The 12,919-nt window shown below is 37.4% G+C and overlaps 1 protein-coding gene across 2 annotated transcripts; it reads right to left on the bottom strand.

Moving 5' to 3' along the window:
• Nucleotides 1-3,207: 3,207 nt before the first annotated feature.
• LOC137065496 (uncharacterized) lies at nucleotides 3,208-12,381 on the bottom strand. 2 transcript variants are annotated; one of them, XM_067437165.1, is made up of 11 exons: nucleotides 12,345-12,381; nucleotides 12,111-12,165; nucleotides 8,666-8,730; nucleotides 8,525-8,560; nucleotides 6,897-7,182; nucleotides 6,618-6,754; nucleotides 6,496-6,528; nucleotides 5,406-5,691; nucleotides 5,092-5,234; nucleotides 3,667-3,709; nucleotides 3,208-3,499 (listed from the first exon to the last, which is right to left on the bottom strand). In XM_067437165.1, the coding sequence occupies exons 2-10, from the start codon at nucleotides 12,119-12,121 to the stop codon at nucleotides 3,669-3,671; spliced, it is 1,038 nt and encodes a 345-aa protein (XP_067293266.1). In that variant the 5' UTR covers nucleotides 12,122-12,165; nucleotides 12,345-12,381; the 3' UTR covers nucleotides 3,208-3,499; nucleotides 3,667-3,668. The 2 variants fall into 2 exon arrangements, with proteins under 2 accessions (XP_067293266.1, XP_067293267.1); XM_067437166.1 differs by having other exon boundaries at nucleotides 3,208-3,495.
• Nucleotides 12,382-12,919: the final 538 nt, after the last annotated feature.

The following is a 12,919-nucleotide window of genomic DNA, read 5'->3' as shown; positions in this document are numbered from 1 at the left end:
AAACACACAAAAGGAAGACCCAGTAAAACAAACGATTGCATGTAATCATATTCATATGCAAAATAACATGATCATCATTATTAAACAGCTTATAAATTGCAAAACTATCTAATGTAACTAAATGAAATGTGGACCCAAGGCAATCTACAGGATGATGCAAGCATTAAGGGTGTTGACGGACTTGATCTACTCCATCTGTGTTTGATCATTGCTCTGAATCTGATCCTGATGTAGTCTTTCACAAAAATGAGATTTTCTCAGCTTTTGTTCAAAATGTTGCTTTTTTATGAAACTTAAACATATTCAAGTGTTGATAAAAAAAGCATTAAGCTAGAAAGCTAAAATAAAATATTCTATAGTTTATTACATTTTTGTGAAAAATGGTCCAAACCCGGTGACTGACAACTTTTTTTTTTAAACGCTAGCAAGGAAAGAGTTAAGCGATCATGTTATTAAGCCCTGGGCCTTTTATTGTCATGTGTTTAATTGGTGGTTGTGTTTTTGATAAACTTTTTGATCCAGAAACACACAATACAACATGTGATGCTGTAGTAATTTATTTATGTAGAAAGCAAAGATAAACAAAGAAGGGTAAATACACACCCCTCTGGATTAAACTGGGGTGAAGAATCAGGTGCAATTTAAAAAACATTTCAAACCTTTACTGAATGACTGAATAACTAATATATTAAATGGATAGTTCACCCAAAAAGGAAAATTCTGTCATCATTTACTCTCCCTCAAGTTGTTTCAAACCTGTATGAGTTTCTTTCTTCTGCTGAACACAATGGAAGATATTTGCAAGAATGTTTGTATTTAAGCAGATTTTGGGCCCCATTGACTACCATAAAAATACTATGGTAGTCAATGGGGACAACAATCTGCTTGGACACACACACACAAAAAATCTTCCTTTGTGTTCAGCAGAAGAAAGAAATTAATACAGGTTTGAAACAACTTGAGGGAGAGTAAATGATGACAGAATTTTAATTTTTTGGGTGAACTATCCCTTTAAAGTAAAAATAAACTGATTTGCAGGGGTTGTATTTAACACACAGCAGCATATATTTTTTAAATCTTGTTTTTTTTTTTTTTTTATGCTGCCAACAATTCAAGCTATACATGTTTTTGTTCAATAATAATAATAATTATTATTATTGAACAAAAAATGTTTTTATTGTTTGTGACAAATTTCTTCTTATTAATTTTTCACACAGTTTATTAGGTTATTAGAATAAATTTGTATTAAAGTTTATGGGAAAGCAAATTCTAAAGAATTGTTCACAAAGATTCTCCAATGCAAGAGTTACTGAATCGCTCTGATAAATCTAACTAATTACATACTGATTTGAAAAGTGAAAACTTCTAAAATTAAGCTTAAATGTAAATCAGTGTATTTGTTGACTGGCTGTTCATATGGAACATGCTATCTTTCAAAAGTTTAGTGGGTATGGTATTGACATCCCCCAGGAGGTTCCTCATCTGGTCCATTACGGCCTTCATCTCCTGTTTCTTCTGCCTCACTTTCTGTTAAAAATAATACATTTATTTTTTTTATTCAGCAAGCATGCATTGAATTGTTAAAAAAAAGACCCCTCCAAATCACTGAGTTCAGGTGTTCAATTCCTTCAAGACCACAGGTCTATAAATCAAGCTCTAGGCATGCAGACACTTCTACACACATTTGTGAAAGAATGGGTCGGTCTCAGGAGCTCAGTGAACTCAAGCGTGGCCCCGTGATAGGTTACCACGTGTGCATGATATTTCCTCACTACTAAATATTCCACGCTCAACTGTTAGTGGGATTATAACAATGTGGAAGCAATTGGGAACAACAGCAACTCAGCCACGAAGTGTTTGGCCACGTAAAATCCCAGAGCGGGGTCAGTACATGCTGAGGGTCAAAGTGTGCAGAAATTCCCGTAAACACACTCCTAAACCTTGTGGAAAGCCTTCCCAGAAGAGTTAGAGATTTTTGTGGTTAAATAGATATTACATAATAAGGAGAGAACAAATACAAATCTGTTTTGCATTTTTACATTATGCAATGTACTATTTATTAAAAGCAAGTGTAAATTTAATAGTGTTTAACATATTTAATCCAAAAAAATATAAACTAATGGTCAACTTATATTTTTAACAGTTATCTTATTTTAGCAGTCAAGCTTGTACAAACTGGTCACAGCAACCCGATCATAAATGCGTATAAATAGTACGAGTGTGCAATGTCGTGGAATGTATACGCCAAAACTCATTTTGGCGTGCATATGATACGCTCTTTATGGCGTATATATGACACGCGCTTGGGTAGGTTTAGGGTGGTGGGGTGGGGGGTTCGTATGTATAATGCGCCATAAAATGCGTATCATATGCACGCGAAAAACAGCGTGCCATAGACACGCCAAAATGAGTTTTGGTGTATACATTCCACGACATTGCACACTCGTACTATTTATACGCATTTTTGTGAGAATACCCTGGTCACAGACACAAAGATGTACCTTTAATTTCCCCAAGCCGATAGCTCTTTAAATCGAAAAGTTTTCAGGGCATTTCAAGTTTGATTTTGATGTGACAAAGTAGTGATATCTAAGACCCCGTCCACACAGAGATGCATTTAGCTGTATACGCTAAAATTTAGTACCACACGGATCCAGCGTTTTGGGAACATTAATCTGATATTTTTTTAAACCAGATCCCAGAGTGGATAAATCTGAAAACGACACCCTTGCATTTTCGTGTGTAGGGGCTACAGCCAATCCGTATATTTTGTGAAACGGTGATGTCATCACACCATGTCCTGCACGGGAAAGACTAGAAGGGATAAAACTACAGGCACTGGGCATGCGCACATCAATACTGCGTCATTTCCTGCATCAACCCTGACTCAGAACTACGCTCAAGCATTATGAGTGCTTTGAACTGGTGCACTTGCCGCGATCGCTCAGGACAATAATTTGCTCTTTATAACTGATCATTAAAGTTAATATTTATTGATTTGGTGGTAGTGTTGTTGATTCTGGGACAGAAGGTTGGACATCCTCATTCTGTCCCTTGTTTTTCTTTTTTTTTTCTTCTAAAATGTAAGTCTTTACTTTGTTACCAGCTCCTCAACCCTAGATGGGTAGCTTTAACACTATACCTCCTCCTCCTCCTTATTGGTAAATATCTAAATCAACATTTTTTGATCCAGAAACACACAATACATCATGCGATGCTGTAGTAATTTATTCATGTAGAAAGTAAAGATAAACAAATAAGGGTAAATACACACCCCTCTGAATCTGGTTCAGTTAAACAAAAAAAAAAAAAAAAAAAAAATCAAAAAAAAAAAAAAAAAAAAAAAAAAAAATCAAACCTTTACTAATTTTGCACTGAAACTGATCTTTTATCTTAAGGGTAAAATTAAATCAATGAAAAAAAGTGCTCAGAAAAGAGTAGTTTGGTATTTTGCTTGTAGGATCAGTGGACTGTGGTGTAACATCTCATTCCACTCTATCTGGCAATGAAAACAGGAAAGAAATCATTAAGACAATTTACACATAGAAAAGGTTTGGTTCTGGACAAGAAGTGCACGATGACGAAGAAGATAGCTGAATTAGCTTTTAAATCATATACACAGGAGATTGAGGAGAAGGGTAACCAAACATTAGCATTTATACTTACATTTATAGAGGACAGGGAGAGTGTGAATCAATACAGCCCATCCCTTAAATGAACAGAGACAAACGAGATAATTAATGAACTAATCAACAGCAGAGAAAACAAGGTCACAAAGAGCAGAACTAAAAACACAAAAGATCAGACATGTGACACACATAGTATGTATATATGCATGTATGTATGTATTATATATATACTGCTGAAAAAAAATTAAAGAAACACTTTGAATACAGCATAAGATCTCATTGGGGAAAAATATGATGCTGGAAATCTCAACTAATATGGACTGGGTAATGTGTTAGGAACGGAATGATGCCACATCGGTTGATTGAAATGAAAATGATCAATCTACAGAGGACTGAATTCAAAGACACACTGGAAATCTAAGTGAAAAAAAGAGCAGGTTAGTTTATTTTGCTGAAATTTCAATGCAGCAACTCAAAATGGCACTCAGGATTTCATCCCGATACCTAATGCCTGTCAGGGTGCCATTGTCTAGCCTTTAGAGATCTATGTGTCCCTCCATGGATTTGCCTTCTCAGACCATCACTGACCCATCACCAAACCAGTCATGCTGAATGATGTTACAGGCAGCATAACTACCCAGCTTCTCCAGACCCTTTCACGTCTGTCACGTGTGCTCAGGGTGAACCTGCTCTCATCTGTGAACAGCACAGGGCACCAGTGGCGGACCTGCCAATTCTGGTGTTCAATAGCAAATGCCAATCAAGCTCCACGGTGCCGGGCAGTGAGCACAGGGCCCACTAGAGGACGTCGGGCCCTCATGCCACCCTCCTGAAGTCTGTTTCTGAATGTTTGGTCAGAGACAGTCACACCAGTGGTCTGCAGGGGGTCATTTTGTAGGGCTCTGGCAGTACGTATCCTGTTCCTCCTTGCACAAAGGAGCAGATACCGGTCCTGCTAAGTGGCTAAGGACCTTCTACTGCCCTGTCTAGCTCTCCTAGAGTAACTGTCTGTCTCCCAGAATTTTCTCCATGCTCTTGAGACTGTGCTAGGAGACACAGCACACCTTCTGGTAATGGCACGGACTGCCTGTGCAACCTCTGTAGGGTCCAGGTATCCCCTCATGCTACCAGTAGTTACACTGATCCTAGCCAAATGCTAAACTGGTGAAGAGTCAGAAAAGATGAGTTGGGGGAATAAAAAAAGTCAGTGGCCTCCACCTGTAAAACCATTCCTGTTTTGGGGGTCTTCTCATTGTTGCCCATCTAGTGCACCTGTTGTTAGTTTCAGTAACACCAAAGCAGCTGAAACTGATTAACAACCCCCTCTGCTGCTGAACTGACCAGATCAATATCCCTGGAGTTTAACTGATTTGATGCTATTCTCTGATTAGAAAGTGTTCCTTTATTTTTTTGAGCAGTGTATATAGTATTTGCACACCGTCTCTCTCCTTTTATCACTCACCTGCATACACCTCGACCTCACACAGTGTGAGAAATTCCTTGTGGAGTAACTTGGGTATGAAAATATTGACATATCGACCCTTAATAGGGCTAAACGTAAATGTTTTTGACTCTCCGGCTGGAATGGACTCAATAGTTGCCGCTCTGTGAAGACACACAGTAACAGAGAAATAGAGATGGGCGTATCAGAACAGCATGAATAATATTAAATATACTTCTGTCAAAGACAAGTTTGTATTAAAAAGATTCATTCCAAGTAATTGTATCTTATTTACTCATTTTCTAACCAAGTATTAAGAGAGAGACCATACTCACAGCTCATTATTGTTGCCATTATTGTCCAGCCAGTTGCCGATACGGATCTGAGCACCATTTATCCTCTCTGCAAAACCATCTCCTCGATTAGTGATGCGAACTCTGGTTACCACTTGTTCTTCCAGCAGGTCAACTCTCCACCAGGGGTTCCTCTCCTCTCTAGTATGACTGCATGAGCCACCATCCATAATTGAATTCCTGTTGCCATCAACAGCATTTTGAGCAGCTGCCTTGTGCCGCGGGTGTGTGGAAGACTGGACAGCTGTGCCTCCAAGAGCAAGATTCCCTGTTTAACATAAAATAATAAACAATTACTTTTTTCCTTATCTTTAATGTGCTGAAGTAAAAATAACGCTAAGCTATGTAATCCAAATGATTATTACATGTCTCTCTGAATGATTGTGATTGGTCAGTAGTGACATTCTGAGGTCAGATATTTCCAGATAGCGAGCGTCATCAGTAGCAGCGCTCTATAACAGAGAGCTCATCCGGTTTCTGAAGCCGGCCTTTCTTTGATGTTTCTTGTATCACACATGGACCCGCTCTCTCTCGTTTCATTCAAACACAACTGGTGCCAGCTCTGTTATGGTTTGTGATTGTATCGAAGTATTTTTAGTATTAAGAGTACTGTAGTGTTCGTCTTGTTGCCTGAATGATTGCTCTTGTACACAGTAATGGATTCTAAGATACTAAACAGCTAAGAATTAAATATGTTTGTCTCTCAACTCTATATGTCTATGTAATTATTTTAATTTACTGTACATGACTGTACATTATCCCTTAAATGTTTTAGTTTGAACTTGTTCGTTTGTCTTGGTGGGAATATTTTTTCTTCCTGGAAGCTTTGCATTATTCAAGTGAGCTCATAAAATATTTCAACTCAAATCAATATTTTGTATCAAAAATTGGTCTAAATGTATTATTATTATTTCTTTCTCTTTGTTTTGTTGTTGTTTTTCACTCTTCTGTATGTTTTGTATCAATGGTCTCTTACTGTGTATAAACTATTCTTTTGTTAATTTGCAATTTTGTCCAATAAAAAACATTATATATGTCACTGACAACATTCAAAGTAATGAAGAACACTCACTTGGAGCACAACCGTACGCTGATGGGTACTTTTCTGTTAATAAAATAATAACAATTATACACACATTAATAAGTACATTAAAAAATGATATCACAGAGTCATCTTCTCTCTCTGTCCCTTACCTCCAAACACCTCGACCTCACACAGTGTGAGATATTCACTACGCCCAGGAATAAAAATGTTGACATAATGCCCCGTAATAGGCTTAAACTCAAATGTTTTTGTCTCTCCGGCTGGAATGGACTCAATAGTTGCCGCTCTGTGAAGACACACATTAACAAAGAAATAGAGATGGGCGTATCAAAACAGCATGAAGCATATTAAATATACTGCTGTCAAAGACAAGTTTGTATTATAACACTCATTTTCTAACCAAGTATTAAGAGAGAAACAATACTCACAGCTCATTATTGTTGCCATTGTTTTCTAGGCTGTTGCCGATACGAATCTGAGCACCATTTATCCTCTCTGCAAAACCATCTCCTCGATTAGTGATGCGAACTCTGGTTACCTCATAAAATTCCAGCAGGTCAATTCTCCACCAGGGGTTCATTTCCCCATTAGTTTGACTGCATGACCCAACATTGAAAATTGAATTCCTGTTGCCATCAACAGCATTTTCAGCAGATGCTTTGAGCGTCTCATTTGTAGAGGACTGGACAGCTGGTGCTCCAAGAGCAAGATTCCCTGTTTAACATAAAATAATGAACTATTTTAATAACTTTAAAAAAAAACAACTTTAATGTGTTAACCCAAAATAATGGGCAAACTAATCCTAAGATATATAATCCAAATGATAATTACTTGGCTCTCTGAAATACTTGATTCTGATTGGTCAGTCATGACATTCTGAGGTCTAATAGGGCTGATAGGTCTTTAACTCATTTGGTAGCGATCACATCGTTATCTTAATACCACAGGCCACAGCTACATTTTCATTAGCTATGCTTAACATGTTGATGTGGTGTCAGAGCACACTCCTCTCTTTCATGATTGCTCCTAATGCTTGCCTTTTATCAAATAAGAGCATAAGGGTTATGTAATATTTATCAAATGACTAAACTGATGATACTTGACCTCAAGGCTAGATTATTTATCAAATGACTAAATTGATGATACTTGACCTCAAAGCTAGATTATTGTAATGCTCTACTGGGTGGTTGCCTTCACACTTAATAAACAAACGCCAGCTGGTCCAAAACGCAGCAGCTCGGGCTCTTTCTAGAACCAGGAAGTATGACCATATTAGCCCAGTTCTGTCAACACTGCACTGGTTCCCTATTAAAACTATTGCGATCTCAAAACTCTGACCAGTTGATAATACCTAGAATATCAAAATCAACTGCAGGTGGTCAATCCTTTTCCAATTTAGCACCTAAACTCTGGAACAGTCTTCCTAGCAATGTTCAGGAAGCAGACACACTCTGTCCGTTTAAATCTAGACTATTCTCTTTAGTAATGGCTTTAGTCTCTTTACAGCATACACAGAACATTTATCATTTATATTATTCAGATCAGTTTAATGATTGTTAGGCTGCATTAACTAGGTCAGCTGGAACGGGGAACACTTCCCATAACACCCGATGTACTCATTACATCATCAGAAGAACAGCATCTACCCTAATATTAGTCTCTCTGTTTATCCTGAGGTTTACTGCAGTCAGCCGTATCCAGGCCGAATCCAGATCAGATGAAGGAACAGCGCTTGGACACGACCACAACACATCCTTGAGGTGTCAGAAGAGACTGTGTCTACTAGACTCTCCTTTGTGACTTCAACAAAATGATCGGGAATGACTAAAACGCTGTATTATTCATGCCAGACATATAGTAAAACATACGGCCCCATAAAAAAACAAAGCAGCACATATACGTCCCATACTCTGAATTTGTGTACACCTACACAGCAGTGAGTAGAGAACATATGAACGAATGAACATAAAGAGAGTTATCAAATTTACAGTAAGAATATTATATGTGTGTTATATGTGTGTTAGTGTCAACATTTAAAGTAATGAAGAACACTTACTTGGACCACAAGGGCACGATGGCATGACGATCTTTACTGTTAATAAAGTAATGACAGTTAGACACATTATTAAGTACATACATTTAATCTGGTTACAGATTTTTAAATCCAGGTATTTTACTTGTATTATTCTAAACGTACCTGTGGGATCAGCGACGCACATCACAGTAAAAAGTGTTAGAAACAAAATCCCACGAACGGCCATCCTGATATAAGACACAACAACACATCACCTCATCTCAGCATATGAAGGAATCATTTTCAGTTTCTCATCCTCATTTAAACAAAGAAACTGGGGACTAACCTGCCTCAGTTCTTTGGATTTTAAATGTCTTTGCTGAGTTTGTTCTAGTTTTAACTTATATACTAGCCTAGAAATCTAGACGCACCCTAGCGGCAGCAAATTTAATCTGCCCGCAAGTGTCTTCTAGGAACTCTCAATACCCTTCTGAGCTGTATTCCCCTCACTCTGGACGGGCCAATCACATCGTGTATAGAGTCAGCGGGCGGGACCATAATGATGATGCCGTGTTGCGTTTGCGTGCTTCTAGTAAACACAGAAACTGGCGAACGGCGGCGGTCTTTCAAATCAGCTGTGACTGCGATTCTGGAAGACTTGGAGTTAAGCTTTTCTCTGAGAAAAGAACAAAGAACGGCACTGAAGTCATTCTTAAAAAGGGAAGATGTGTTCGGAGCTTTGCTGACCGGATATGGCGAATGTTTAATCTATCAACGAGCTCTGTTTCACCTTTGTGCTCTGGTTGGTGTAGCGCTATCCTATCGCGTGCAGAGGGAGTTTGAAAGACAGCCGTTTATCCGCCCCTCGGATTGAGCCCTGTCTATGGGGAGTTTCCAGACCAAACATCTTGATGTGGGTCTGGCTTGTCAGGCTACTTATATACACTACCGGCCAAAAGTCTCTTCTGGCCAAGGCTTCATTTAGTTCATCAAAAATACAACAAAACAGTTAAATAGCATATTGCAGGTTAGAGACTCCAGTGAGTCAGTGTATAGAAAAATAATGTAGGACCTAGAATATCTTTAAAATATACTTGTAAATACGCTAATAAGGCTTTTTGAGTCGTTTTTGTGAGAAAATTTTACTTCCGCATCTAAAAATGCGCAAACCGGAAGTGACATAACGAGAGGGAGTGCCGTGACTTTCAACCATAGGAAAACAATGGATCGCAATGACAGTTCGGACGCTGAGGAAATTATAAATGTTTATTAATACTCATATGGCAGACCACAGCCATGCAATTATGACACACAATAAGGGAAAGGCCAGGATTAGACAGAACAACGATCAGAGGAGAGGATTTGGGTTGTTGTGTGAGGAGAAACTGTGATTATTGTTGCTGCAACCATTACAGTGCCTTTTTACACACACACACACCATGACACACACACATACATACGCACGTGCACCCTCACTCCCTCTCTGGTTGTTTCTGTTGAAAGGGCTGCTGTTCTCTGCTTTTCAACAAATCATTTGCACACAAGTAATGTTTTCTATCTAAAGCTAGCAGCAACATTGAGTCTCTGGTTTGAGTCTTCAGTCTCTGTTTAACGCGAACGCTCGTGTGTGTGTGTGTGTGTGTGTGTGTTCGCCCGGATCGCCTCAGTTTAGGTGCTCAGTTCACGTGGTTTCTCCGAGCTGATTGTCTGATGGATCCGCGACCGGCCGTCACACTCCGCCGCGGCCGAGCCACAGACAGTATAACGTGTTATTGTGATCCTTTATTCACTCATTCTGTGTTATGGGTTTATTTTGTGCCGATTCACCGTCGATAGTGTGGGGATGTATGACGTTTTGAGTTTGTATTTGAGTGAACGATGTATATACGCTTGAATAAAATATTATCAGCACATAATTCCTGACTTTTTTTTAAAAGTGTGAAACTATGCATGTGTGTTTATGTAGCCTACATACTTTGTATTAATCAATGTTGAAATTGATTAATGTAAAAACAATAACCAAGAAGCATTGCGTGTGAGTATTTAATCATTTAATATTATCCTTTAACTACATGAGTATTGCAATGCTAAACTTCATCATATCGCTGATAATCCGCGGTGTAAAGTGAACACACACACACACACACACCACCGCGTGTGTCAAAGCAGATGCAGAAGTGAACTACCGTCTCTTCACCTGCACAAAACGCCACAATGCAGCTTTTCTAACTTTTGTTTTTAGGAAACCTGTGGACTCGATGTCCTGACAGGCTGGACAGAATAATTTTCCATGACAATGATAAATTTAAATAGAAAAACTACCGAAAATACACTGATTACTACAGAATACCAACCTATTCTGAACTGAGCCGATGCAGAGCTTGGCAGACGACTCCCTCTCGTGACGTAATATGACGCGATGTTGAAAAAAACTGCGGTTTTACAAACAGCCAAAGAAACGGCCACTTTATCTGCTAAATTTGTGCTCTTATGTCTTTTAAAAACATTTTAAATCCTGCATTACCTTTTCATATGGCATTTTCATACAAGGTTATATGTTTATCTAAAAAAAAATTTAACCTGCAATATGCTCTTTAAATTGTGAAATATTTGTACTATTTAAAATAACGTTTCTATTTGAATATGCAGTTTGTTCCTGTGGTCAAAGCTGAATTTATCATCATTACTCCAGTCTTCAGTTTCACATCATCATTCACTAATCATTCTGATGAGGATTTGTCAGTGCTATCAGTGTTTAAAACAGATTATTTTATGAATACAAAGTTCAAAAGAACAGCATTTATTCTGAAATAGTAAGCTTTTGTAACATTTTCACTAGATACTACTGTTAAAAAGTTTTTTTGAAAGAAGTTAATATATTTATTCAGCAAGAATGCATTGCATTTATCAAAATTGACAGTATATACGTTCATTATAATGTTGATATTTCATTAATTATGATAATAGTTTTATATTTATTAAATGTTGAGTGTTATTTAATGCTATTGAGAATAATTCTCAACACTAATGTTTAGCCACATTTTGCTCTTTATAAAAGACAGATTGTCAATAAAACTGATTCTTGCTGAATGTTGTCTTGTCATTATTGGATTGCAGCGAGTGACACTTCTAGACTATTATATACTATATCTATACACCCTGAGTTGTCCAAACAAAAGTTTAGTTTTATTAGTAAAACCTCATTTGCATATGATGCTCTCAGAAAAACACCACTAACAGCTTCTTCACTAACAAAGCCGTCTTTACGTCAGAACAGTTGCTATTAATCAAACGTGATTGGTTAATATTAAATGTGTGTGTGTTCAATAAGTAACTGTGATGATTTAATGGAATTTAATCTAGCTGCTCTTAATTATCTCACTTGGTTTTATTATTTTGTGTTTTTTTCAAAATATGAACTTGACATTTACTCTGATATTATGGCTTTTAAAAAGGAAACATTCAACATTAATTAAAGAAAAGAAGCATTACAAGACTGAACGACTTAGAGTTTTGAGATTTTTGCAAATTGTATCACTAATAAAACTGATCAACTGTATTCAATACATCTTCATTTCTATTATGACTATATCCTGGTGTAGAAAGTTCATAAACATTCATCACTCACCTGGAAATCATCAATGAATCAGCCTCACTGAAGACCTTCACAATTCAGCAGTTATCTGTAAATAATAAATAATACGTTTTATGTCATAAATAAATTACATTATTAATATTTGTTTATAAATAATCACTTTATTAATTATTTATCCAATAGATTAATCATATGAGGAATATCTTGCCCTGTCAAAACATTACAAACCAAAAATGTGCCATTAAACATATGAATATTAATACTCACCAGCAGTCTATGTAGAGGGTCTAGTTGAATAATATTGTGCTCAGAAATGATGCTCTATTTATTGGTGAATTAAGGCCCTCCTAACCAAAAGAGTCTTATCTGATATCAGTAAAATCAACATTAAATTGACCTATTACAAAAGATTTCCTGTTTTTTAATATTGTGACAGCCCTAGTTCAAACATTACTTTGGAGTTTGAACATTCTGACAGGCAAAGCGAATCGCCCACATGATTGTACACAAAATGAGGCTTTATTTCCGTGATCACGTCACGTGACTGTGAGACGATACACTCTCCGATACGGGGCTTGGAGATTGTGTGCTTGATATGCGCCTCGAAGCTTCAGTGTTATTCGTAACATCACTAGCATGTTTTGTGAAGAGCGCAAACTGCAATCCAGGAGAGAGTCCAGAAACATTCAAGTTAAGACAAACACAATTCAGACAGGACAGCTTTGGCCAATACTTTGAGTTTATTGAAACTCAAGTTATCTTTGGTGGTATGGTTCCTTATGAGGGTTCCTGCTCCATAATTAATAGAACGTACAAGAGCTTTAGCATTACAGATGATTATC

Source organism: Pseudorasbora parva, chromosome 25 (assembly GCF_024679245.1).
Source record: "Pseudorasbora parva isolate DD20220531a chromosome 25, ASM2467924v1, whole genome shotgun sequence".
In the NCBI taxonomy this organism is placed as follows: Eukaryota; Metazoa; Chordata; class Actinopteri; order Cypriniformes; family Gobionidae; genus Pseudorasbora; species Pseudorasbora parva.
This window is presented reverse-complemented; position numbering and strand designations above follow the sequence as displayed.